General features: G+C 43.7%; 1 protein-coding gene and 1 pseudogene across 1 annotated transcript; both read right to left on the bottom strand.

Annotated features, from left to right (window-relative positions):
• Positions 1-1771: 1771 nt before the first annotated feature.
• gpank1 (G patch domain and ankyrin repeats 1) lies at positions 1772-3698 on the bottom strand. The gene is made up of 3 exons (XM_024144903.2): positions 3612-3698; positions 2828-3155; positions 1772-2452 (listed from the first exon to the last, which is right to left on the bottom strand). The coding sequence occupies exons 2-3, from the start codon at positions 3074-3076 to the stop codon at positions 2273-2275; spliced, it is 429 nt and encodes a 142-aa protein (XP_024000671.2). The 5' UTR covers positions 3077-3155; positions 3612-3698; the 3' UTR covers positions 1772-2272.
• Positions 3699-11200: 7502 nt separating this feature from the next.
• LOC112078770 (oocyte zinc finger protein XlCOF6-like) lies at positions 11201-16922 on the bottom strand (annotated as a pseudogene).
• Between the last annotated feature and the right edge of the window lie 4733 nt (positions 16923-21655).

Genomic DNA, 21655 nt, shown 5'->3' with positions numbered 1-21655 from the left:
GGAGGTTGGTTCCGAGGGCAACGGGAAGGAGGTTGGTTCGAGGGCAACGGGAAGGAGGTTGGTTCGGAGGCAAGGGAAGGAGGTTCGGTTCGAGGGGCAACGGGAAGGAGGTTGGTTCGAGGGCAAAGGGAAGGAGGTTGGTTCGAGGGCAAAGGGATGGAGATTTGGTTCGAGGGCAACGGAAGGAGGTTGTTCGAGGGCAACGGGAAGGAGGTTGGTTCGAGGGCAACGGGAAAGGAGGTTTGGTTCGAGGGCAACGGAAGGAGGTTGGTTCGAGGGGCAAAGGAAGGAGGTTGGTTCGATGGGCCAAAAGGGAAGGAGGTTGGTTCGAGGGCAAAGGGAAGGAGGTTGGTTCGAGAGCAACGGGAAGGAGGTGGTTTCGAGGCAAACGGAAGGAGGTTGGTTCGAGGCAACGGGAAGGAGGTTGGTTCGAGGGCAACGGGAAGGAGGTTGGTTCGAGGGCAACGGGAAGGAGGTTGTTCGAGTGGGCAACGGAAGGAGGTTGGTCTCGAGGGCAAAGGGAAGGAGGTTGGTTCGAGAGGCAACGGGAAGGAGGTTGGTTCGAGGGCAACGGGAAGGAGGTTGGTGTGAAGGGCAACGGGAAGGAGGTTGGTTCGAAGGGCAACAGGGAAGGAGGTTGGTTCTGAGGGCAAAGCAAGGAGGTTGGTTCGAGGCAAAGGGATGGGGTTGGTTGAGGGCACGGGAGTGAGGGTGCGGGGAACGGGAAGGAGGTTGGTTCGAGGGCAACGGGAAAAGAGGTTGGTTCGAGGTCAACGGGAAGGAGGTTGGTTCGAGGGCAAAGGGAAGGAGGTTGGTTCGAGGGCAACGCGTTAGGAGGCATGGTTGGTGCATGTTAGCATTTTAAAGGGAAACAGGACTGAAGGCAGAAGGTTTGCGGTAGAATGCTCCAAATAAAATTTAAAAACCTTGATATACTTTCACTTGACCTACTCACCAAACATCGAACACATCTTAAGAGTTCTGAACATGTTGTCATAGAGCTTTTAATTGAACCTGGCTTGGAGAAAACGCATTATAGACAACCTGTCCTATTTTCTATAGAGGACCACCTGTCCTATTTCTATTAGATGGGACACAACCTGTCCTAATTTCTATAGAGGATTACAAACCTGTCCTATTTCTATAAGGATAAACCTGTCCTATTTCTATAGAGGACAACACTGTCCTTTAGAAACCTGCCTATTTCTATAGAGGACAAACCTGTCCTATTATTTCTATAGAGGACAAACCTGTCCTATTTCTATAGAGGACAAACCTGTCCTATTTCTATAGAGGACAAACCTGTCCTATTTCTATAGAGGACAGGTAAAATGTGTTTTCTTGTTATAAGACTGTCATCTGATGAAGTTGTTTCTTGGTTAGTTTGGTTGGTTCTTGGTTAGTTAGGTTGGTTTTGTGCATGCTACCTGTGCTGTGAAAAATGTCTGTCCTTTTTTGTATTTGGTGGTGAGCTAACATAAATATACGTGGTGTTTTCATTGTAAAACATTTTAAAAATCGGACATGTTGGCTGGATTCACAAGATGTTTATCTTTCATGTGCTGTATTGGACTTGTTAATATGTGAAAGTTAAATATTTCTAAAAAATATCTTTTGAATTTCGCAATTGAAGTGGCTGTTGTCATATTGTGCCCGGCTTCGGGCTTGCAGCCCAAAGAAGTTAAACTGGCCCAGGTTGAACCGGGCTATGGTCTAATGGGTCAGAACACTGAGGTGATTTGATTAAACTGGCCCAGGTTGAACCGGGCTATGGCCTGTCGCGTGACTGGGTGAAACCGGTGAGGGAGGTGTGCCCTGCTCATATGTAAGACACTTAGGAGGCTGCTGAGGAGAGAACGGCCCATAATAATGGCCGGAACGGAGCAAACGGAATGTTATTCAACACATGGAAACCATGGAAACCATGTGTTTGATGTATTTGATAACATTCCACTGATTCCGCTCCAGCCTTCACCACAAGCCCGTTCTCCCTAAATAAGGAGCCACCGACTTCCTGAGGTAAGAATACTACATTTTCAGGCAGATAAAYCATTTTTATCAAAAGCCCCACTTTAGCATGTGAAAACACAGCATCCTACTCATTAGTCTAGTCTACATGCATCACCTAGGTCACTTTTGTTTTGAGCCGTCTTCTCCGTGGGCTTTGAACCTGTTTCACGCCCGGGAAGCAGCCCGGTGATAAAAACGCAGATCACTTTTCACTCCGCCAACCCGGGCCTACCCGGTCTAGTAATCCAATCTCTTATTTGGTTTATCCCCGCGGGAGACCCAGGTTCAGATCCCTCCTGTTACCTACCTGGAAGTTGACATCCACCCCCCGGGACAGCAAGCCTCTCACCCCAGACAGGTCACCTTCCTGGGCACAACGCAGCAGTCTCAGCCCCTCCAGCTCCGTGGTAGTACTGGTGGTGCTAGCCTGCTGCCTGCTAGCCTGTGGGAAAGAGTACTTTAGTTACATTTTGGTCAATCAGCAGATGCTTGACTGATGCATCTGGAGTGTGCAAAGCTGTCAAGGCAAAGAGTGGCTACTTTGAAGAAACTCAAATATAACATATATTTTGATTTGTTTAACACTTTTTTGGTTACTACATGATTCCATGTGTCTTATTTCATAGTGTTGATGTATTCAATAGTATTCTACAATGTAGAAAATAGTACAMATTAAGAAAAACCCTGGAATGAGTAGGTGTCAACTTTTGACTGGTGCTGTGTATATATACTGAGGAAATACTTTATTTTTTAAATCATACATGTCATGATCATAGATGATGTAGCTCCTAGGCTGTATGTGTTGTGTTTGTGGTACCTGGACGTGCTGCTCTGCTCTCCCCCTCCTCTCTCTTCCCCTCCTCTCTCTCCCCCTGCGGTTCTCTCTCCCCCTCTGTTCCAATCCTCGTCTCTCCCCTCCACCCCCCTCTTCTATGACGCTTTGATAGAAGCGCCGTGCCTCCTCTCCTCCGAGGGTGCTGGGTTGAGGTCCGGTGGCTGCGCCTGCGTTCCCCGACCACAGCAGCTCTTCCTCTCGGGCCGGGGTGAAGTAGCTTAGCGAGCTCATGGCTGGGCCGGTTGGTCGGCGGCGCTGGAATAGCTAGCTGACCGCTAGACAGGCTAGGCGACAGTAACGTTACAGTCACCTAAAACACAGTTGACCAGTCGAATAGTGATTAGATTTGAGTAAACGAGGTAACGTTAACTGACGTTCATCACTTTTCTGGAGTCTGGAAATGTCGGTGTAAGGTTATTTTCTTCATACAGCTAGTTAACTACAGTGGCTAACTCAATGACTAGTCTAATTCCTCCATAATAGTGTAACTTTTAGTTAGTAGCTAAGTGTAGTTAGCTAGCCTCAACCAAATATATTGTCTGTGCCTCAACGCTCGGTCGTAAAGGCTAATAGGTAGCTAACGTTAGCTAGCTGGCTGTGACTTATCAAACATAATTAGTTATGGGCAGCTAGCACACTGAATTTAACGTAAGTACCTAGATATTTAACAAAAGGTTTATATATTTATCAAAAAGTGTATATATATATAATCAAGAGTTCTCAAATGTAAAGAAAAAAAATGCTAGCAAAATAGCTAGTTCCCTACCTGAGGTAAAGTAGCGTGCCTCCATCTTTGTTGTTGTTGGTTTGCGGCGTCATGTCCACTATTTTCTACGTCACGCAAATAGCCCACACATCGCCATCTGCTGACTGGAGTTGGTAACGCAGCAAAATCATTTTMGGACACCATTTTACATTCATTCAGTCAAACAGAAATAAGCACATAGATCTATAGCGCGTCTTCATGGTATAACAGTAGATATGAAATATTGGTGTTCCACATTTTATTGATATTCAGACCACAATATGTTGCATTAATCAAATATTTTTTATACTAAACAAAAATATAAACGCAACATGGAAAAATGTCAAAGATTTTACTGAGTTACAGTTCATGTAAGGAACTCAGTCAAATTKAAATAAATTCATTAGGCCCTAATCTATTGATTTCACATAGATTAGGGTGGGCATAGGCCCACCCACTGGGGAGCCAGGGCCATCCAATCAGAATGAGTTTTTCCCCACAAAAGGGATTTATTATAGACAGAAATAGTCGTCGATTTCATCAGCTGTCCGGGTGGCTGGTCTCAGACGATCCCACAGGTGAAGAAGCTGGATGTGGAGGTCCTGGGCTGGCGTGGTTACACGTGGTCTGTGGTTGTGAGGCCGGTTGGACGTACTGCCAAATTCTCTAAAACAACATTGAAGGAGGCTTATGGCAGAGAAATGAATATTAAATTCTCAGGCAACAGCTCTGGTGGACATTCCTGCAGTCATCATGCCAATTGCACGCTCCTTCAAAAGTTGACACATCTGTGACATTGTGTTGTGTGACCAAACTACACATTATAGAGTGCCCTTTTATTGTCCCCAGCACTAGGTGCACCTGTGTAATGATCATGCTGTTTAATCAGCTTCTTAATATGCCACACCTATCAGGTGGATGGATTATTTTAGCAAAATAGAAATAATCACTAACATGGATGTAAACAAATTTGTGCACAACATTATAGAGAAATAAAGCTTTTTGTGCATATGGAACATTTCTGGGCTCTTTTATTTCAGCTCATGAAACATGGGACCAACACTTTACATGTTGCGTTTATATTTGTGTTCAGTGTACAATCAGCGCCTGTGTTTTCTCTGACATGGTGGAATAACATTGATGGAAACATTCATGAGGTTGTGAATGTTTTTTCATGTCAACAACTTATCAAAGTTATCATCAATTTGGCAGCGTTGTATTTGGTACAAATCATTCCTTAAGTACAAGACCTCAGCTGAATCTGGTAATAAAGGATGTGGCTGTTGAGCTAGTAGCTAGAGGGAACTATTCAACTAGGCACAAACTGGTTGAATCAATGTCGTTTCAACGTAATTTGTCAACGTATTGTGACATTGGAATCTACGTGGAAAATACATTGGATTTCCAAAAAGTCATCAACGTAAAAACGATTGTTTTGACAGTGAAATTTCAACCATAGGATTGTCATCATGGTAACCAACGTTTAACAGACAAGCCTTGTATAAAATACAGTGCCTTTTGAAATATTTTTTTCTTCACATGTTGTTGCATAAGTATTCAGTCTGAGGCACTGAGTATTCAGCCTAAATTAGTTCAGGAGTGTAAGTTCCAGAGTGGCGCAGTGGTCTGAGGCACTGAGTATTCAGCCTAAATTAGTTCAGGAGTGTAAGTTCCAGAGTGGCGCAGTGGTCTGAGGCACTGAGTATTCAGCAAGCCTAAATTAGTTCAGGAGTGTAAGTTCCAGAGTGGTGCAGTGGTTTGAGGCACTGCATCTCAGTTTGAGAGGCTTCACTACAGTCTCTGGTTCAAAACCAGGCTGCATCACATCCGGTCGTGATCGGGAGTCCCATAGGGCGGCGCACAATTGGCCCGGCGTTGTTTGGGTTTGGCCGGGGTAGGCCGTCATTGTAAATAAGAATATGTTCGTACTGACTTGCCTAGTTAAATAAATAAAAATGAATGACTCATCCTTCCTCTGTCCCCCCATACATACAGCATCTGTAAGGTCCTCAGTCTAGTAGTGAATGACTCATCCTTCCTCTGTCCCCCATACATACAGCATCTGTAAGGTCCCTCAGTCTAGTAGTGAATGACTCATCCTTCCTCTGTCCCCCATACATACAGCATCTGTAAGGTCCCTCAGTCTAGTAGTGAATGACTCATCCTTCCTCTGTCCCCCCATACATACAGCATCTGTAAGGTCCCTCAGTCTAGTAGTGAATGACTCATCCTTCCTCTGTCCCCCCCATACATCCAGCATCTGTAAGGTCCCTCAGTCTAGTAGTGAATGACTCATCCTTCCTCTGCCCCCCATACATACAGCATCTGTAAGGTCCCTCAGTCTAGTAGTGAATGACTCATCCTTCCTCTGTCCCCCATACATACAGCATCTGTAAGGTCCTCAGTCTAGTAGTGAATGACTCATCCTTCCTCTGTCCCCCCATACATACAGCATCTGTAAGGTCCCTCAGTCTAGTAGTGAATGACTCATCCTTCCTCTGTCCCCCCATACATACAGCATCTGTAAGGTCCCTCAGTCTAGTAGTGAATGACTCATCCTTCCTCTGTCCCCCCATACATACAGCATCTGTAAGGTCCTCAGTCTAGTAGTGAATGACTCATCCTTCCTCTGTCCCCCCATACATACAGCATCTGTAAGGTCCCTCAGTCTAGTAGTGAATGACTCATCCTTCCTCTGTCCCCATCTACATACAGCATCTGTAGGTCCCTCAGTCTAGTAGTGAATGACTCATCCTTCCTCTGTCCCCCATACATCCAGCATCTGTAAGGTCCCTCAGTCTAGTAGTGAATGACTCATCCTTCCTCTGTCCCCCATACAGGTCCCTCAGTCTAGTAGTGAATGACTCATCCTTCCTCTGTCCCCCAATACATACAGCATCTGTAAGGTCCTCAGTCTAGTAGTGAATGACTCATCCTTCCTCTGTCCCCCATAATACAGCATCTGTAAGGTCCCTCAGTCTAGTAGTGAATGACTCATCCTTCCTCTGTCCCCCATACATACAGCATCTGTAAGGTCCTCAGTCTAGTAGTGAATGACTCATCCTTCCTCTGTCCCCCCATACATACAGCATCTGTAAGGTCCCTCAGTCTAGTAGTGAATGACTCATCTTCCTCTGTCCCCCATACATACAGCATCTGTAAGGTCCTCAGTCTAGTAGTGAATGACTCATCCTTCCTCTGTCCCCCATACATACAGCATCTGTAAGGTCCCTCAGTCTAGTAGTGAATGACTCATCCTTCCTCTGTCCCCCCATACATACAGCATCTGTAAGGTCCCTCAGTCTAGTAGTGAATGACTCATCCTTCCTCTGTCCCCCCATACATCAGCATCTGTAAGGTCCCTCAGTCTAGTAGTGAATGATCATCCTTCCTCTGTCCCCCCATACATACAGCATCTGTAAGGTCCCTCAGTCTAGTAGTGAATGACTCATCCTTCCTCTGTCCCCCCCATACATCCAGCATCTGTAAGGTCCCTCAGTCTAGTAGTGAATGACTCATCCTTCCTCTGTCCCCCATACATCAAGCATCTGTAAGGTCCTCAGTCTAGTAGTGAATGACTAATCCTTCTCTGTCCCATACATCCAGCATCTGTAAGGTCCCTCAGTCTAGTAGTGAATGACTCATCCTTCTCTGTCCCCCCATACATCCAGCATCTGTAAGGTCCCTCAGTCTAGTAGTGAATGACTCATCCTTCCTCTGTCCCCCATAATACAGCATCTGTAAGGTCCCTCAGTCTAGTAGTGAATGACTCATCCTTCTCTGTCCCCCATACATACAGCATCTGTAAGGTCCCTCAGTCTAGTAGTGAATGACTCATCCTTCCTCTGTCCCCATACATACAGCATCTGTAAGGTCCCTCAGTCTAGTAGTGAATGACTCATCCTTCCTCTGTCCCCCCATACATACAGCATCTGTAAGGTCCCTCAGTCTAGTAGTGAATGACTCATCCTTCCTCTGTCCCCCCATACATACAGCATCTGTAAGGTCCCTCAGTCTAGTAGTGAATGACTCATCCTTCCTCTGTCCCCCATACATACAGCATCTGTAAGGTCCCTCAGTCTAGTAGTGAATGACTCATCCTTCCTCTGTCCCCCCATACATACAGCATCTGTAAGTCCCTCAGTCTAGTAGTGAATGACTCATCCTTCCTCTGTCCCCCCCATACATCCAGCATCTGTAAGGTCCCTCAGTCTAGTAGTGAATGACTCATCCTTCCTCTGTCCCCCATACATACAGCATCTGTAAGGTCCCTCAGTCTAGTAGTGAATGACTCATCCTTCCTCTGTCCCCCATACATACAGCATCTGTAAGGTCCCTCAGTCTAGTAGTGAATGACTCATCCTTCCTCTGTCCCCCATACATCCAGCATCTGTAAGGTCCCTCAGTCTAGTAGTGAATGACTATCCTTCCTCTGTCCATACATCCAGCATCTGTAAGGTCCCTCAGTCTAGTAGTGAATGACTATCCTTCCTCTGTCCCCCATACATCAGCATCTGTAAGGTCCCTCAGTCTAGTAGTGAATGACTTCATCCTTCCTCTGTCCCCCCATACATCAGCATCTGTAAGGTCCCTCAGTCTAGTAGTGAATGACTCATCCTTCCTCTGTCCCCCCATACATCCAGCATCTGTAAGGTCCCTCAGTCTAGTAGTGAATGACTCATCCTTCCTCTGTCCCCCCATACATCCAGCATCTGTAAGGTCCCTCAGTCTAGTAGTGAATGACTAATCCTTCCTCTGTCCCCCCATACATACGCATCTGTAAGGTCCCTCAGTCTAGTAGTGAATGACTCATCCTTCCTCTGTCCCCCCATACATCCCATCTGTAAGGTCCCTCAGTCTAGTAGTGAATGACTATCCTTCCTCTGTCCCCCCATACATCCAGCATCTGTAAGGTCCCTCAGTCTAGTAGTGAATGACTCATCCTTCTCTGTCCCCCCCATACATACAGCATCTGTAAGGTCCCTCAGTCTAGTAGTGAATGACTCATCCTTCCTGCTGTCCCCCATACATACAGCATCTGTAAGGTCCCTCAGTCTAGTAGTGAATGACTCATCCTTCCTCTGTCCCCCCATACATACAGCATCTGTAAGGTCCCTCAGTCTAGTAGTGAATGACTCATCCTTCCTCTGTCCCCCATACATCAGCATCTGTAAGGTCCCTCAGTCTAGTAGTGAATGACTCATCCTTCCTCTGTCCCCCCATACATACAGCATCTGTAAGGTCCCTCAGTCTAGTAGTGAATGACTAATCCTTCCTCTGTCCCCCCATACATACAGCATCTGTAAGGTCCCTCAGTCTAGTAGTGAATGACTCATCCTTCCTCTGTCCCCCCATACATACAGCATCTGTAAGGTCCCTCAGTCTAGTAGTGAATGACTAATCCTTCCTCTGTCCCCCCATACATACAGCATCTGTAAGGTCCCTCAGTCTAGTAGTGAATGACTCATCCTTCCTCTGTCCCCCCATACATACAGCATCTGTAAGGTCCCTCAGTCTAGTAGTGAATGACTCATCCTTCCTCTGTCCCCCCCATACATACAGCATCTGTAAGGTCCCTCAGTCTAGTAGTGAATGACTAATCCTTCCTCTGTCCCCCCCATACATACAGCATCTGTAAGGTCCCTCAGTCTAGTAGTGAATGACTCATCCTTCCTCTGTCCCCCCATACATACAGCATCTGTAAGGTCCCTCAGTCTAGTAGTGAATGACTCATCCTTCCTCTGTCCCCCATACATACAGCATCTGTAAGGTCCCTCAGTCTAGTAGTGAATGACTCATCCTTCCTCTGTCCCCCCCCATACATCCAGCATCTGTAAGGTCCCTCAGTCTAGTAGTGAATGACTCATCCTTCCTCTGTCCCCCATACAGGTCCCTCAGTCTGAATTTCAAGCACAGATTCAGCTACAAAGACCAGGGAGCTTTTCGAAGTCCTCATTAAGAAGGGCAGTGATTGGTAGATGGGGAAATATGCAACAATTTTTTTTTTTAATCTTCAACATAGAAATGCTATCAAAAATAATTTACTGAAACTTGACACAAATGACAGATACACCTGTGATTCACCGAATTATATTTTGAAAGAGGAAGCAAAGTACTTTAAGCTTTAATGTTTTCATTTCCATCTCCTCTAACTGAAGCTAATTGGATTGTTTCCCTATTAATAATGTAAAATGAACATCTGTACAGAAAGACTCATGTGAAGGCCAAATTACAGAGGAGGAACTTCTTGATGCAATTAAAGCGTTTAAGGCCGGGAAAACTCCAGGGCTGGATGGCCTACCAGTGGAGTATACCAAACTTTTTGTTGATGTACCCAGAGGAACGTTATTAGCATGTTTATTTAACTCACTGTTTATTTAACCACTCCTATATAAATGGTAGATGATCAGACACTCAACAAGAAGGTCTGATTTCTTTATTCATTTTCATTGTGTGTAGATTGATGATGGGGGAAAAAAACATTTTAGAATAAGGCTGTAATGTAACAAAATGTGGAAAAAGTCGAAGGGTCTGAATACTTTCTGAATGCACTGTACCTCTTTTGAATTATATAATAATTTACATTTAGTAACATCCAAATCATACAATGAAAGACAAGAGGTTTTATACTTGTATTCACACAAGCAACACTCATAATCTGAACAAAATACCTATTTTCCCTTTTTAAATCTGATTTCATATCTCGGGATGAAAACACATCAGTAGCTCTCTCTATCTTAGAATAAGGTCATATTTTACCACAACATCCCTCAAGTGTCATTTGTGTGTCAATGTCCTCTAGGATCGCTGAGATTAGAATCTGTACTTATCTATTTCATAATTATAATTATAAAAAAATGTATCAGATATTATGCATTTTACCACCATTTCCACAAAGTTCTAATGACCATAACACTTATAAACTAATCCATTTCTGATATATATATATATGTTTTACTCATTGCTCTTGTAATGTAAAGGTCTGAGTTAAATAACACTGAAAATAAACATGTTTAAAATTAAATCAGACTTTTTCCCCAACTGTGTTTGTACATAATAAATATTATAGTATAATGTAAACTTCAACTAATATAACATTTTTATGATTTATGGACAAACTACAGCAAAATACTTTGGGTTTTATTTTAAATAAGTTAAAATATAAAATGACCCAAGAATTTAATCCGGATGCATTTCAGAGAATTAGGGTTGAAAATGTACAAAATTCAGGCGAAAATAAAATGTATTGAAAATAAGACACTTTGCCTAAACTTAGACCTCAGAATGATAGTTGATTTTTGCAGATGCATCATGGTTTTGTAACTACATTTTCTACAGACTTGTTTAAAACTGGTTTCATGAGAATCACCCATATAAACAATTTGATTTCATGTGACATAAAAAWAAAWWWAWAATTCTCAGTCAAAAACATCAGACAGAACAGAGCTCCTCAATTCTCTCATGTCTTCTCTTGTGTCAGTTCAGTTTGGTTTTGATCAACRCCCTGTTTTATTTCTTTTTTTTGTAAATATTTATATAGTCGCCGGCATTATTAAAACTCACTCTGGGCAAGAAAAGTTATCTGGTGTGTTTTCCCCTGATCGGGAAAATGTATTTGCACAGTGAGAGCAGTGGTATGTCTTCTTTCATGCTTATTCAGATGCCTTAACCGGTTAAATCTCTTTCCCAACTGGGAACAGTGAAAAGTCTTACCCTGTCCTGTGTGTCCTCTCATGACTATTCAGGGCCCCTAACTTAGTAAAACTCTTTCCACACAGGAAGCAGAGGTGAGGCTTCTCTCCTGTGTGTGTGTTCTCCYATGTTTTTTCAGATACCCAAAGTGGGTAAAACTCTTTCCACACAGGGAGCATTGGTAGGGCTTTTCCCGGGTGTGTGTCCTCTCATGCTCTTTTAGGTTCCCTGACCGGGTAAAACTCTTTCCACACTGGGAACATTGGAAAGGCYTTTCTTGTGTGTGTGTCCTCTCATGCTCTTTTAGATTCTCTAACCGGGTAAAATTCTTTCCACACTGGGAACATTTGAAAGGTTTTTCTCCTGTGTGTGTCCTAGCATGCCTATTCAGGTCCCCTAACTGGGTAAAACTTTTTCCACACTGGGAGCAGAGGTGAGGCTTCTCTCCTGTGTGTGTTGTCACATGTTTTTTCAGATACCCTAATTGGGTAAAACTCTTTCCACACAGGGAGCATGGGTAGGGCTTTTCTCTCGTGTGTGTCCTCTCATGCTCTTTTAGGTTCCCTAACCGGGTGAAATTCTTTCCACACTGGGAACATTGGAAAGGCTTTTCTCCTGTGTGTGTCCTCTCATGCCTATTCAGGTCGCCTAACTGGGTAAAACTCTTTCCACACTGGGAGCAGAGATGAGGCTTCTCTCCTGTGTGTGCTTTCTCATGGTTTTTCAGATGCGCTAAGTAGGTAAAACTTTTTCCACACTGGGAGCAGTGGAAAGGCTTCTGTCCTGTGTGTATTTTCTCATGATCTTTTAGGTTCCCTAACTGAGTAAAACACTTTCCACATTGAGAGCATTGGAAAGGCTTCTCTCCTGTGTGTATTCGCTCRTGATCTTTTAGGCTCCCTAACTGGGTAAAACGCTTTTCACACTGAGAGCATTGGAAAGGCTTCTCTCCTGTGTGTATTCTCTCATGCTCCTTAAGGCTCCCTAACAACCTAAAACTCTTTCCACATTGGGAACAGTGGTAAGGCTTCTCTCCTGTGTGTATTTTCTTGTGTCTTTTCAGGCTCGCTAACTGAATAAAATTCTTTCCACACTGGGAACATTGGAAAGGCTCTTCTCCCGTGTGTGTCCTCTCATGCTTTTTTAGGTTCCGTAACTTAGTAAAACTCTTTCCACGGCTGAAGCAGCGGTGTCGTCTCGCTCGTTTGGACGTCTCTGGGTCTGGTTCCTCCGAGGGACTCTTGCTGCTGTCAGAGTGAGAGTCTGGTCTCTCTCCTGCCAAAGACAGAGTATTTAGTTCAACAGAATATTTAGTTCAACAGAGTATTTAGTTCAACAGAGAGACCTGAATGAAACCTCCACATACATTTTACTTTGACATCTTAGTCATTTAGAAGACACTCTTATCCAGAGTGAGTYCATCAACAGTTAAGATGATATGCCTAGAATGACAGCGAATCACAGCGAAGCTCCGAAAACCCATTGTTATTCTCTTTCTTCTTCTTCTTGAACTTCCCCATTTAAATCCTTCATAAATCCACTCTACAAGGGCCTATCAACTTGAAATATTTTAGGGTCATCAAATCCATTACCACGATGAACCATGTTAAGTTTGGCATTGATATGTTAAAAAAAGAAGGAAACTATTAACCATTTACTTTTTACTAAACGCTAATGATTTAAAAYAAATCATTAAACAAATCTACTTCTCATAAACTAAGTCAGATTCACTCCAAATTTGTTGGTCTTTGGACTCACGACATCAGTCATTAAAGGTTTTGAGAAAAAATTGGTTGCTGCATTTAAATATGGCCGCACTGTAGCTATAGATGCACGTTACCACATATGCTAATGCTAATTAATGCTAATGCTAAAAAAACTTGAAAAATCTTCTCATGAACCAGCTATAGATGCACGTTACCACATATGCTAATGCTAATGCTAATTAATGCTAATGCTAATTWWAAAAARAAATCTTCTCATGAACCAGCTATAGATGCACGTTACCACAATATGCTAATGCTAATTAATGATAATGCTAAAAATACTTGAAAAATCTTTTCATGAACCATAAGTCAGATTGACTCCAGATGTGGTATATATACTCAATTAATTAGCCTCTAATGAACTTGAGAATGATTAGTTGCTGCACTCGAAGTCGGCCACGCTACACTAAATGGCACCATATCACACCAAGGCTCTAGGAATTTAATAGATTTGCAATGTACACTTTATGTACAAGTCCTTAGTAGCTGTGTGAYTATAAAGTTACTGCAACCTTACGATGGCTGCACCAGACCAGTTGGTGGCACTATAGATATCATTGGCACCAGTGGAGATATCATTGGCAMCAGTGGAGATATCATTGGCACCAGTGGAGATATCATTGGCACCACTATAGATATCATTGGCACCAGTGGAGATATCATTGGCACCAGTGGCACCATAGGAGCAATGACTATTGATCAAGTGGACTTTGTCTCATGCAAATGAATGTCAGATTTAAATTATGCAGATGAACAATGTGAAATATCGTGATTAGTATAATCACATATTGTTTCCCTATTATGGGGGCTGAATGTAGTGAAATGTGCATAATTTATTCAGGACAATTAGAAACCGGAAGTCCTGTCTGTCTTGTGCAGTCAGCGTATCACAGCTGAGAGTGTATTGAAGTATTTTGGAATGCTAATGTGCATTTAAAAGGGACTTGTGGTCATGTGGCGGAGCAATTCCCGTACCTGGCTGTGATGCAGCCARGTCAGGACGCTTTCGACGGTACAACAGTAGTATTTTGGAGAAAACCCGGGGGGAATGCCGAATTTTCTTCAGCCTTAAGAATCAGAGGCGCTGTTGTGCCCTCTTAATAAAGACTGGTGGTGTGAGGTTGGCTATGCGGTTAGATTTTAACAGGAGGCAATAACAGATCTTGACTTTTCTTGCCCAGAGATAGTTTTATTATTTGCAAGTGGAGGAATAATTCCGGCGACTGTATTTACCCCAAAAAACTAAACAAAAACAGGGCGCTGATCAAAGACAAACTGACCTGAATAAAAATAAGTAGAGCTCTATGGAAAACAAAATACTTAAATATGTGATTTGTTTCAGGAAACGTATGTCGATCGTCACGACTTCAAAGGAGAGGATTTTTAACGTAAACATATATCTTTTTTAATCAAAATGTGTTTTTAGGCAGAAATGCCTTCTGGAACATGTGAACTTTCACCTGCCTTAATAACAAACTTGTATGCCATCTGTAAATACGAATAATATTGTTAAAATGACGATCCTAGTTGGTTTAGCCAACGGAAAAAGTCATGAACCTTCCTGCTAGCCATGATAACGTTAGGCCAACAAGACAGTGTCCAAGTTCTAAAATTCTCCAGTAGAATACCCWGCTTTTATTTCGTCATACTCACAATCATATGCTATTTACTGTAATTAGCTCGCCATTAACTTGTAAATAACTTGCAAATAATGATCTTGTTGCAGCTTATTTTCCTGTAATAATTAATACAAATGAGCTAAAGTTAAGACATTGTCAGCTATATGATATAGTCATTATTTGAACTGGCTAGCCAGCTAACTTATTGTTAGATAGCCAGCTAACTTATTGTTGGATAGCCAGCTAACTTATTGTTAGATAGCCGGCTAACTTATTGTTAGATAGCCGGCTAACTTATTGTCAGATAGCCGGCTAACTTATTGTCAGACAGCCGGCTAAATTATTGTCAGATAGCCGGCTAACTTATTGTCAGATAGCCGGCTAACTTATTGTCAGATAGCCGGCTAACTTATTGTCAGATAGCAGAATAGCCGGCCTAACTTATTGTCAGATAGCCGGCTAACTTATTGTCAGATAAGCCGGCTAACTATTGTCAGATAGCCGGCTAACTTATTGTCAGACAGCCGGCTAACTTATTGTCAGATAGCCGGCTAACTTATTGTTAGATAGCCAGCCAACTTATTGTTAGATAGCCGGCTAATTTATTGTTAGATAGCCGGCTAACAAACTAGAAACAAACCAAAACATTGTTTAGAAAGTTTGTTTTAGTCACCTGGTTTGACAGATTGAAATATACTAAATTCATTTTTAAACATATGGGTTTGTTGGTGTTAAAATACACCAGTTATGCTATTTTGGACCACCAGACTGATGATGTCATGCAGCCTGTCGTTTTTGTGTTTATACTTTTTTTAAACGACAACACGTTTGATGACAATAGAATGTTCATGATGTCCCTGCGACAACTGTCTACAGACATGTYGATAGACGTAGTATAAACCAGCCTTTAGTCTTGAAATCTTTGGTTGTTTACTACACTACCATACTCACTCTGTTTAGCACATGGCCTCACATGTGAATCCTTAAAGAGATGGGTGGGGCTAAGGCTTAAGAGGGTGTGAACGATGCTGAAAGGGTGTAGACATAGATGAGCTCTCCAGTAGGTGTCCCAAATATTCAAGGGGCCATTTTCTCAAAATTGTTCCCTCAACTGCAGTGTATGATATACCATTTTCTAGCTCCGAGTCTCTACTTTACCATGTGACCTAGACACCCCAAACCAACGTTGGATTGATCACAGGGTAGGGACACATATTACACACCCTTTTGGTTTTCCCATAAAGAACTTATACAATTTATATAAATATTGAAAATATGTCTATAGCTCTTCAACCACGTGACCTATCAGCCTTATTTCAACTGTTCATTATTCCTGTTATAAGTAGACAAGTTGCACACCCTTTGGTTTTATCTCTTTGCTTTTCTCATAGCATTTTAGCAACATTTGTAGAATATATATATATATATTTAAATTATTATATACATATATTCATATATTTAAATTATATATAATATATACTTATATATACTTAAATATACTTTAAAAAAGTACTTAAAATTCAATAGCTCCTTCACAATGTGACTGAAACACCTCAAACCAACTTCAGGGTAGGTTTTCCCATAAAGCACTTTCATGTTTTTAGATAAATACTTGAAACGTTCTATAGCTCAACCATGTGACCTAGCAATCTTCAACAACTGAAGAGTTGTGCCCCTGTTTCTAAGACAGTAACATTACTTACTAGTATTAATCAGATCTCCAGTATYTTCATCCTCCTCTTTCAACGTCACAGTAATCTCCCCCTCTTCCACTCCAAAAACAGCATCCTCCTCTTTCACTCTGAAAGCTTCTTCTTCTTTCACTGTAACTTCTTCCACTGTAACTTCTTCCTCTTCTTTCACTATAACTTCTTCTTTCACTGTAACAGCCTCATCCTCTACTTCTGTTTTTACTGTGACAACCTCCTCTTCCTTTTCCTCTTTCACGAGACCCTCTTTCTCCGTCCAGCAGACCTCCTCTTCATTAGCACGGGGGTAGTAGTTTAGTGAGTTCATGGTCGGGGATGTTAACTAGCTAGATAGTTAGCATTAGCAAACAGCCTAGTGCTACTGCTAACTTAGCAAGCCATCTACCCAACCAACAACGTAAATAGATAAGACAGAAGTATGTTCAAAACACACTGAATAATATATACCAAAACAGACTAAAGAAATGTAATGTGTTTTGCCTTTGTCGGCTACGAAGCTGGCTGACTATACTTGTTATTGTTGAAGAAGCGTCCTCCTGTCCACTAGATTATACGTCACACTCTGGCAGCATCACCTGAGACTCACAACGCCATCTGCTGACTGGAGTGGGTWAAGCCGTTGAGAAAAATATTTTCAGACAAAACGTTTATTTAATTTTTTATTTAATCGAAGTTTGATATTATGTGGAAACGTACAAAAGATAAGAAGGCGTTGATTGATTAGTGCAGTGAACATGTAAATACTGCACATCTGCATAAACATTTAAGGCAAATTCATATTCATTCCTTGAAACAGATAATATAACAAATAACAGCTTGGTCAATACAATAAATAGCGTAACAATGAACGTCCACTAGTGGCTAACACAATAAAAAAAACATGAAATTGCATTAATCAAATCCTTTTTACAATCATCAACAGGGTTTTCTCTGACATGGTGGATAAAATACTGACAGGAACATTCATGAGGAAGTGAATGTTTTTCATTACAACATCTTATCGATGTTGTTATCAGAACAACGTCATCAAATTGTCGGATGCAACGTTCACGTGGACATAGCAAGTCGGACATTTTCCAAGTTTCCTAGTTCAGACTAGCATGTGAACGCTTTTTATCACAGCCAGAAGGGGGAAACCCAGACATATCACATGGTCTATGAATCTGAAGCAACCATTTAGAACTTCTCACCACCAAATATGGTGATTAGAGGAAGTCCTGGAAGTGGGAGAAGATGGCGCTTGACGAAACTTGGCCGACATTTTGCTAATTATCTCTTCTATGAAAAATTCGATCTCAATACAGTTTTCTGTTCCCAAAAAATTAAATCTGTTAAGAACAGAGTACACWAAATTTTGTAGAGTTGACCCTTTCTAAATTATTTAAAAAATATTGCATTGTAAAAGAGTGCAAGGSGAATTGAGTTATTGCAAGCGCAATTCACAGAGTAGGCGTTTCCTAATGGAAATATGCAAATACGTGCCAAAACACGCCAATAGAATCACACTAGTTCGTGCTTGGCTCTGCCCACCTCCTTTGTTCTGTTCCACTGTGCATCATTAGCTGCCATTAGAAACAACAGCAATGATAAATCTTGTGTTAGTTATCAGTGGGCGCGTTCGAACGGATCACTTTTGTCAAGACATTGACTAACATCAACGCCTTCAAAGTGTGTTGCATTATGGGTATACAAATGTTTCCACAATTTCAAACATAAATCAATTAAATATCCTACTTGCTATAATATAGCTAATGTATTTATCTGGCTGTAATGTTGTGCTCCATGTTAAAGCCTACAATGTTTATTGTCTGTAACATTGTTGTCACCAAACAAATTCAAACATTGTGGATGGTATATTAACTTTAAGTGTGACTAAAATGTAATACAGTACAATATTGTAGGTTACACATGGGTTATGGCGATTTCTACACTGCCAATTACAGAGTCAAGAGGTTTATGTAGTAAAAMMAWTTGAGCTCAATGTTAAACAGTAGTGGAAAAAGTACCCAATTGTCATACTTGAGTAAAAGTAAAGATACCTTAATAGAAAATGACTCAATTAAAATTGAAAGTTAACTATTAAAATACCACTTGAGTAAAAGACTAAAAGTATTTGTTTTTAAATATACTTAAGTATCATATATTTTACATTTACATTTACATTTAAGTCATTTAGCAGACGCTCTTATCCAGAGCGACTTACAAATTGGTGCATTCACCTTATGACATCCAGTGGAACGGCCACTTTACAATAGTGCATCTAAATCTTTTAAGGGGGGGGGGGGGGGGGGGGGGTGAGAAGGATGACTTTATCCTATCCTAGGTATTCCTTAAAGAGGTGGGGTTTCAGGTGTCTCCGGAAGGTGGTGATTGACTCCGCTGTCCTGGCGTCGTGAGGGAGTTTGTTCCACCATTGGGGGCCAGAGCAGCGAACAGTTTTGACTGGGCTGAGCGGGAACTGACTTCCTCAGTGGTAGGGAGGCGAGCAGGCCAGAGGTGGATGAACGCAGTGCCCTGTTTGGGTGTAGGGCCTGATCAGAGCCTGGAGGTACTGAGGTGCCGTTCCCCTCACAGCTCCGTAGGCAAGCACCATGGTCTTGTAGCGGATGCGAGCTTCAACTGGAAGCCAGTGGAGAGAGCGGAGGAGCGGGGTGACGTGAGAGAACTTGGGAAGGTTGAACACCAGACGGGCTGCGGCGTTCTGGATGAGTTGTAGGGGTTTAATGGCACAGGCAGGGAGCCCAGCCAACAGCGAGTTGCAGTAATCCAGACGGGAGATGACAAGTGCCTGGATTAGGACCTGCGCCGCTTCCTGTGTGAGGCAGGGTCGTACTCTGCGGATGTTGTAGAGCATAACCTACAGGAACGGGCCACCGCCTTGATGTTAGTTGAGAACGACAGGGGTTGTCCAGGATCACGCCAAGGTTCTTAGCGCTCTGGGAGGAGGACACAATGGAGTTGTCAACCGTGATGGCGAGATCATGGAACGGGCAGTCCTTCCCCGGGAGGAAGAGCAGCTCCGTCTTGCGAGGTTCAGCTTGAGGTGGTGATCCGTCATCCACACTGATATGTCTGCCAGACATGCAGAGATGCGATTCGCCACCTGGTCATCAGAAGGGGGAAAGGAGAAGATTAGTTGTGTGTCGTCTGCATAGCAATGATAGGAGAGACCATGTGAGGTTATGGTTATGACAGAGCCAAGTGACTTGGTGTATAGCGAGAATAGGAGAGGGCCTAGAACAGAGCCTGGGGGACACCAGTGGTGAGAGCACGTGGTGAGGAGACAGATTCTCGCCACGCCACCTGGTAGGAGCGACCTGTCAGGTAGGACGCAATCCAAGCGTGGGCCGCGCCGGAGATGCCCAACTCGGAGAGGGTGGAGAGGAGGATCTGATGGTTCACAGTATCGAAGGCAGCCGATAGGTCTAGAAGGATGAGAGCAGAGGAGAGAGAGTTAGCTTTAGCAGTGCGGAGCGCCTCCGTGATACAGAGAAGAGCAGTCTCAGTTGAATGACTAGTCTTGAAACCTGATGATTTGGATCAAGAAGGTCATTCTGAGAGAGATAGCGGGAGAGCTGGCAAGGACGGCACGTTCAAGAGTTTTGGAGAGAAAAGAAAGAAGGGATACTGGTTGTAGTTGTTGACATCGGAGGGATCGAGTGTAGGTTTTTCAGAAGGGGTGCAACTCTCGCTCTCTTGAAGACGGAAGGGACGTAGCCAGCGGTCAGGGATGAGTGATGAGCGAGGTGAGGTAAGGGAGAAGGTCTCCGAAATGGTCTGGAGAAGAGAGGAGGGGATAGGGTCAAGCGGCAGGTTGTTGGGCGGCCGGCCGTCACAAGACGCGAGATTTCATCTGGAGAGAGAGGGGAGAAAGAGGTCAGAGCACAGGGTAGGGCAGTGTGAGCAGAACCAGCCGGTGTCGTTGACTTAGCAAACGAGGATCGGATGTCGTCGACCTTCTTTTCAAAATGGTTGACGAAGTCATCTGCAGAGAGGAGGAAGGGGGGGAGGGGGAGGAGGATTCAGGAGGGAGGAGAAGGTGGCAAAGAGTTCCTAGGTTAGAGGCAGATGCTTGGAATTTAGAGTGGTAGAAAGTGGCTTTAGCAGCAGAGACAGAAGAGGAAAATGTAGAGAGGAGGAGTGAAAGGATGCCAGGTCCGCAGGGAGGCGAGTTTTTCCTCCATTCCGCTCGGCTGCCCGGAGCCCTGTTCTGTGAGCTCGCAGTGAGTCTCGAGCCACGGAGCGGGAGGGGAGGACCGAGCCGGCCTGGAGGATAGGGGACATAGAGAATCAAAGGATGCAGAAAGGGAGGAGAGGAGGGGTTGAGGAGGCAGAATCAGGAGATAGGTTGGAGAAGGTTTGAGCAGAGGGAAGAGATGATAGGATGGAAGAGGAGAGGGTAGCGGGGAGAGAGAGCGAAGGTTGGACGGCGCGATACCATCCGAGTAGGGGCAGTGTTGGGAAGTGTTGGATGAGAGCGAGAGGGAAAAGGATACAAGGTAGTGGTCGGAGACTTGGAGGGGAGTTGCCAATGAGGTTAGTGGAAGAACAGCATCTAGTAAAGATGAGGTCGAGCGTATTGCCTGCCTTGTGAGTAGGGGGGAAGGTGAGAGGGTGAGGTCAAAAGAGGAGAGGAGTGGAAAGAAGGAGGCAGAGAGGAATGAGTCAAAGGTAGACGTGGGGAGGTTAAAGTCGCCCAGAACTGTGAGAGGTGAGCCGTCCTCAGGAAAGGAGCTTATCAAGGCATCAAGCTCATTGATGAACTCTTTCGAGGGAACCTGGAGGGCGATAAATGATAAGGATGTTAAGCTTGAAAGGGCTGGTAACTGTGACAGCATGGAATTCAAAGGAGGCGATAGACAGATGGGTAAGGGGAGAAAGAAGAATGACCACTTGGGAGAGATGAGGATCCGGTGCCACCACCCCGCTGACCAGAAGCTCTCGGGGTGTGCAGAACACGTGGGCGGACGAAGAGAGAGCAGTAGGGAGAGCAGTGTTATCTGTGGTGACCATGTTTCCGTCAGTGCAAGAAGTCGACGGGACGGTGGTGGGAGGCATAGGCTGAGATGAACCTGCCTTGTTGGCCGCAGATCGGCAGTTCCAGAGGCTACCGGAGACTGGAACTCCACGTGGGTCGTGCGTGCGGACCACCAGATTAGGGTGCCGCGGCCACGCGGTGTGGAGCGTTTGTATGGTCTGTGCAGAGAGGAGAGAACAGGGATAGACAGACACATAGTTGACAGGCTACGAAGAAACGAAGGAACTACAAGCGATGAATA

The sequence above is a fragment of the Salvelinus sp. IW2-2015 genome, unplaced genomic scaffold (assembly GCF_002910315.2).
Source record: "Salvelinus sp. IW2-2015 unplaced genomic scaffold, ASM291031v2 Un_scaffold6229, whole genome shotgun sequence".
Taxonomy (NCBI): domain Eukaryota; kingdom Metazoa; phylum Chordata; class Actinopteri; order Salmoniformes; family Salmonidae; genus Salvelinus; species Salvelinus sp. IW2-2015.
This window is presented reverse-complemented; position numbering and strand designations above follow the sequence as displayed.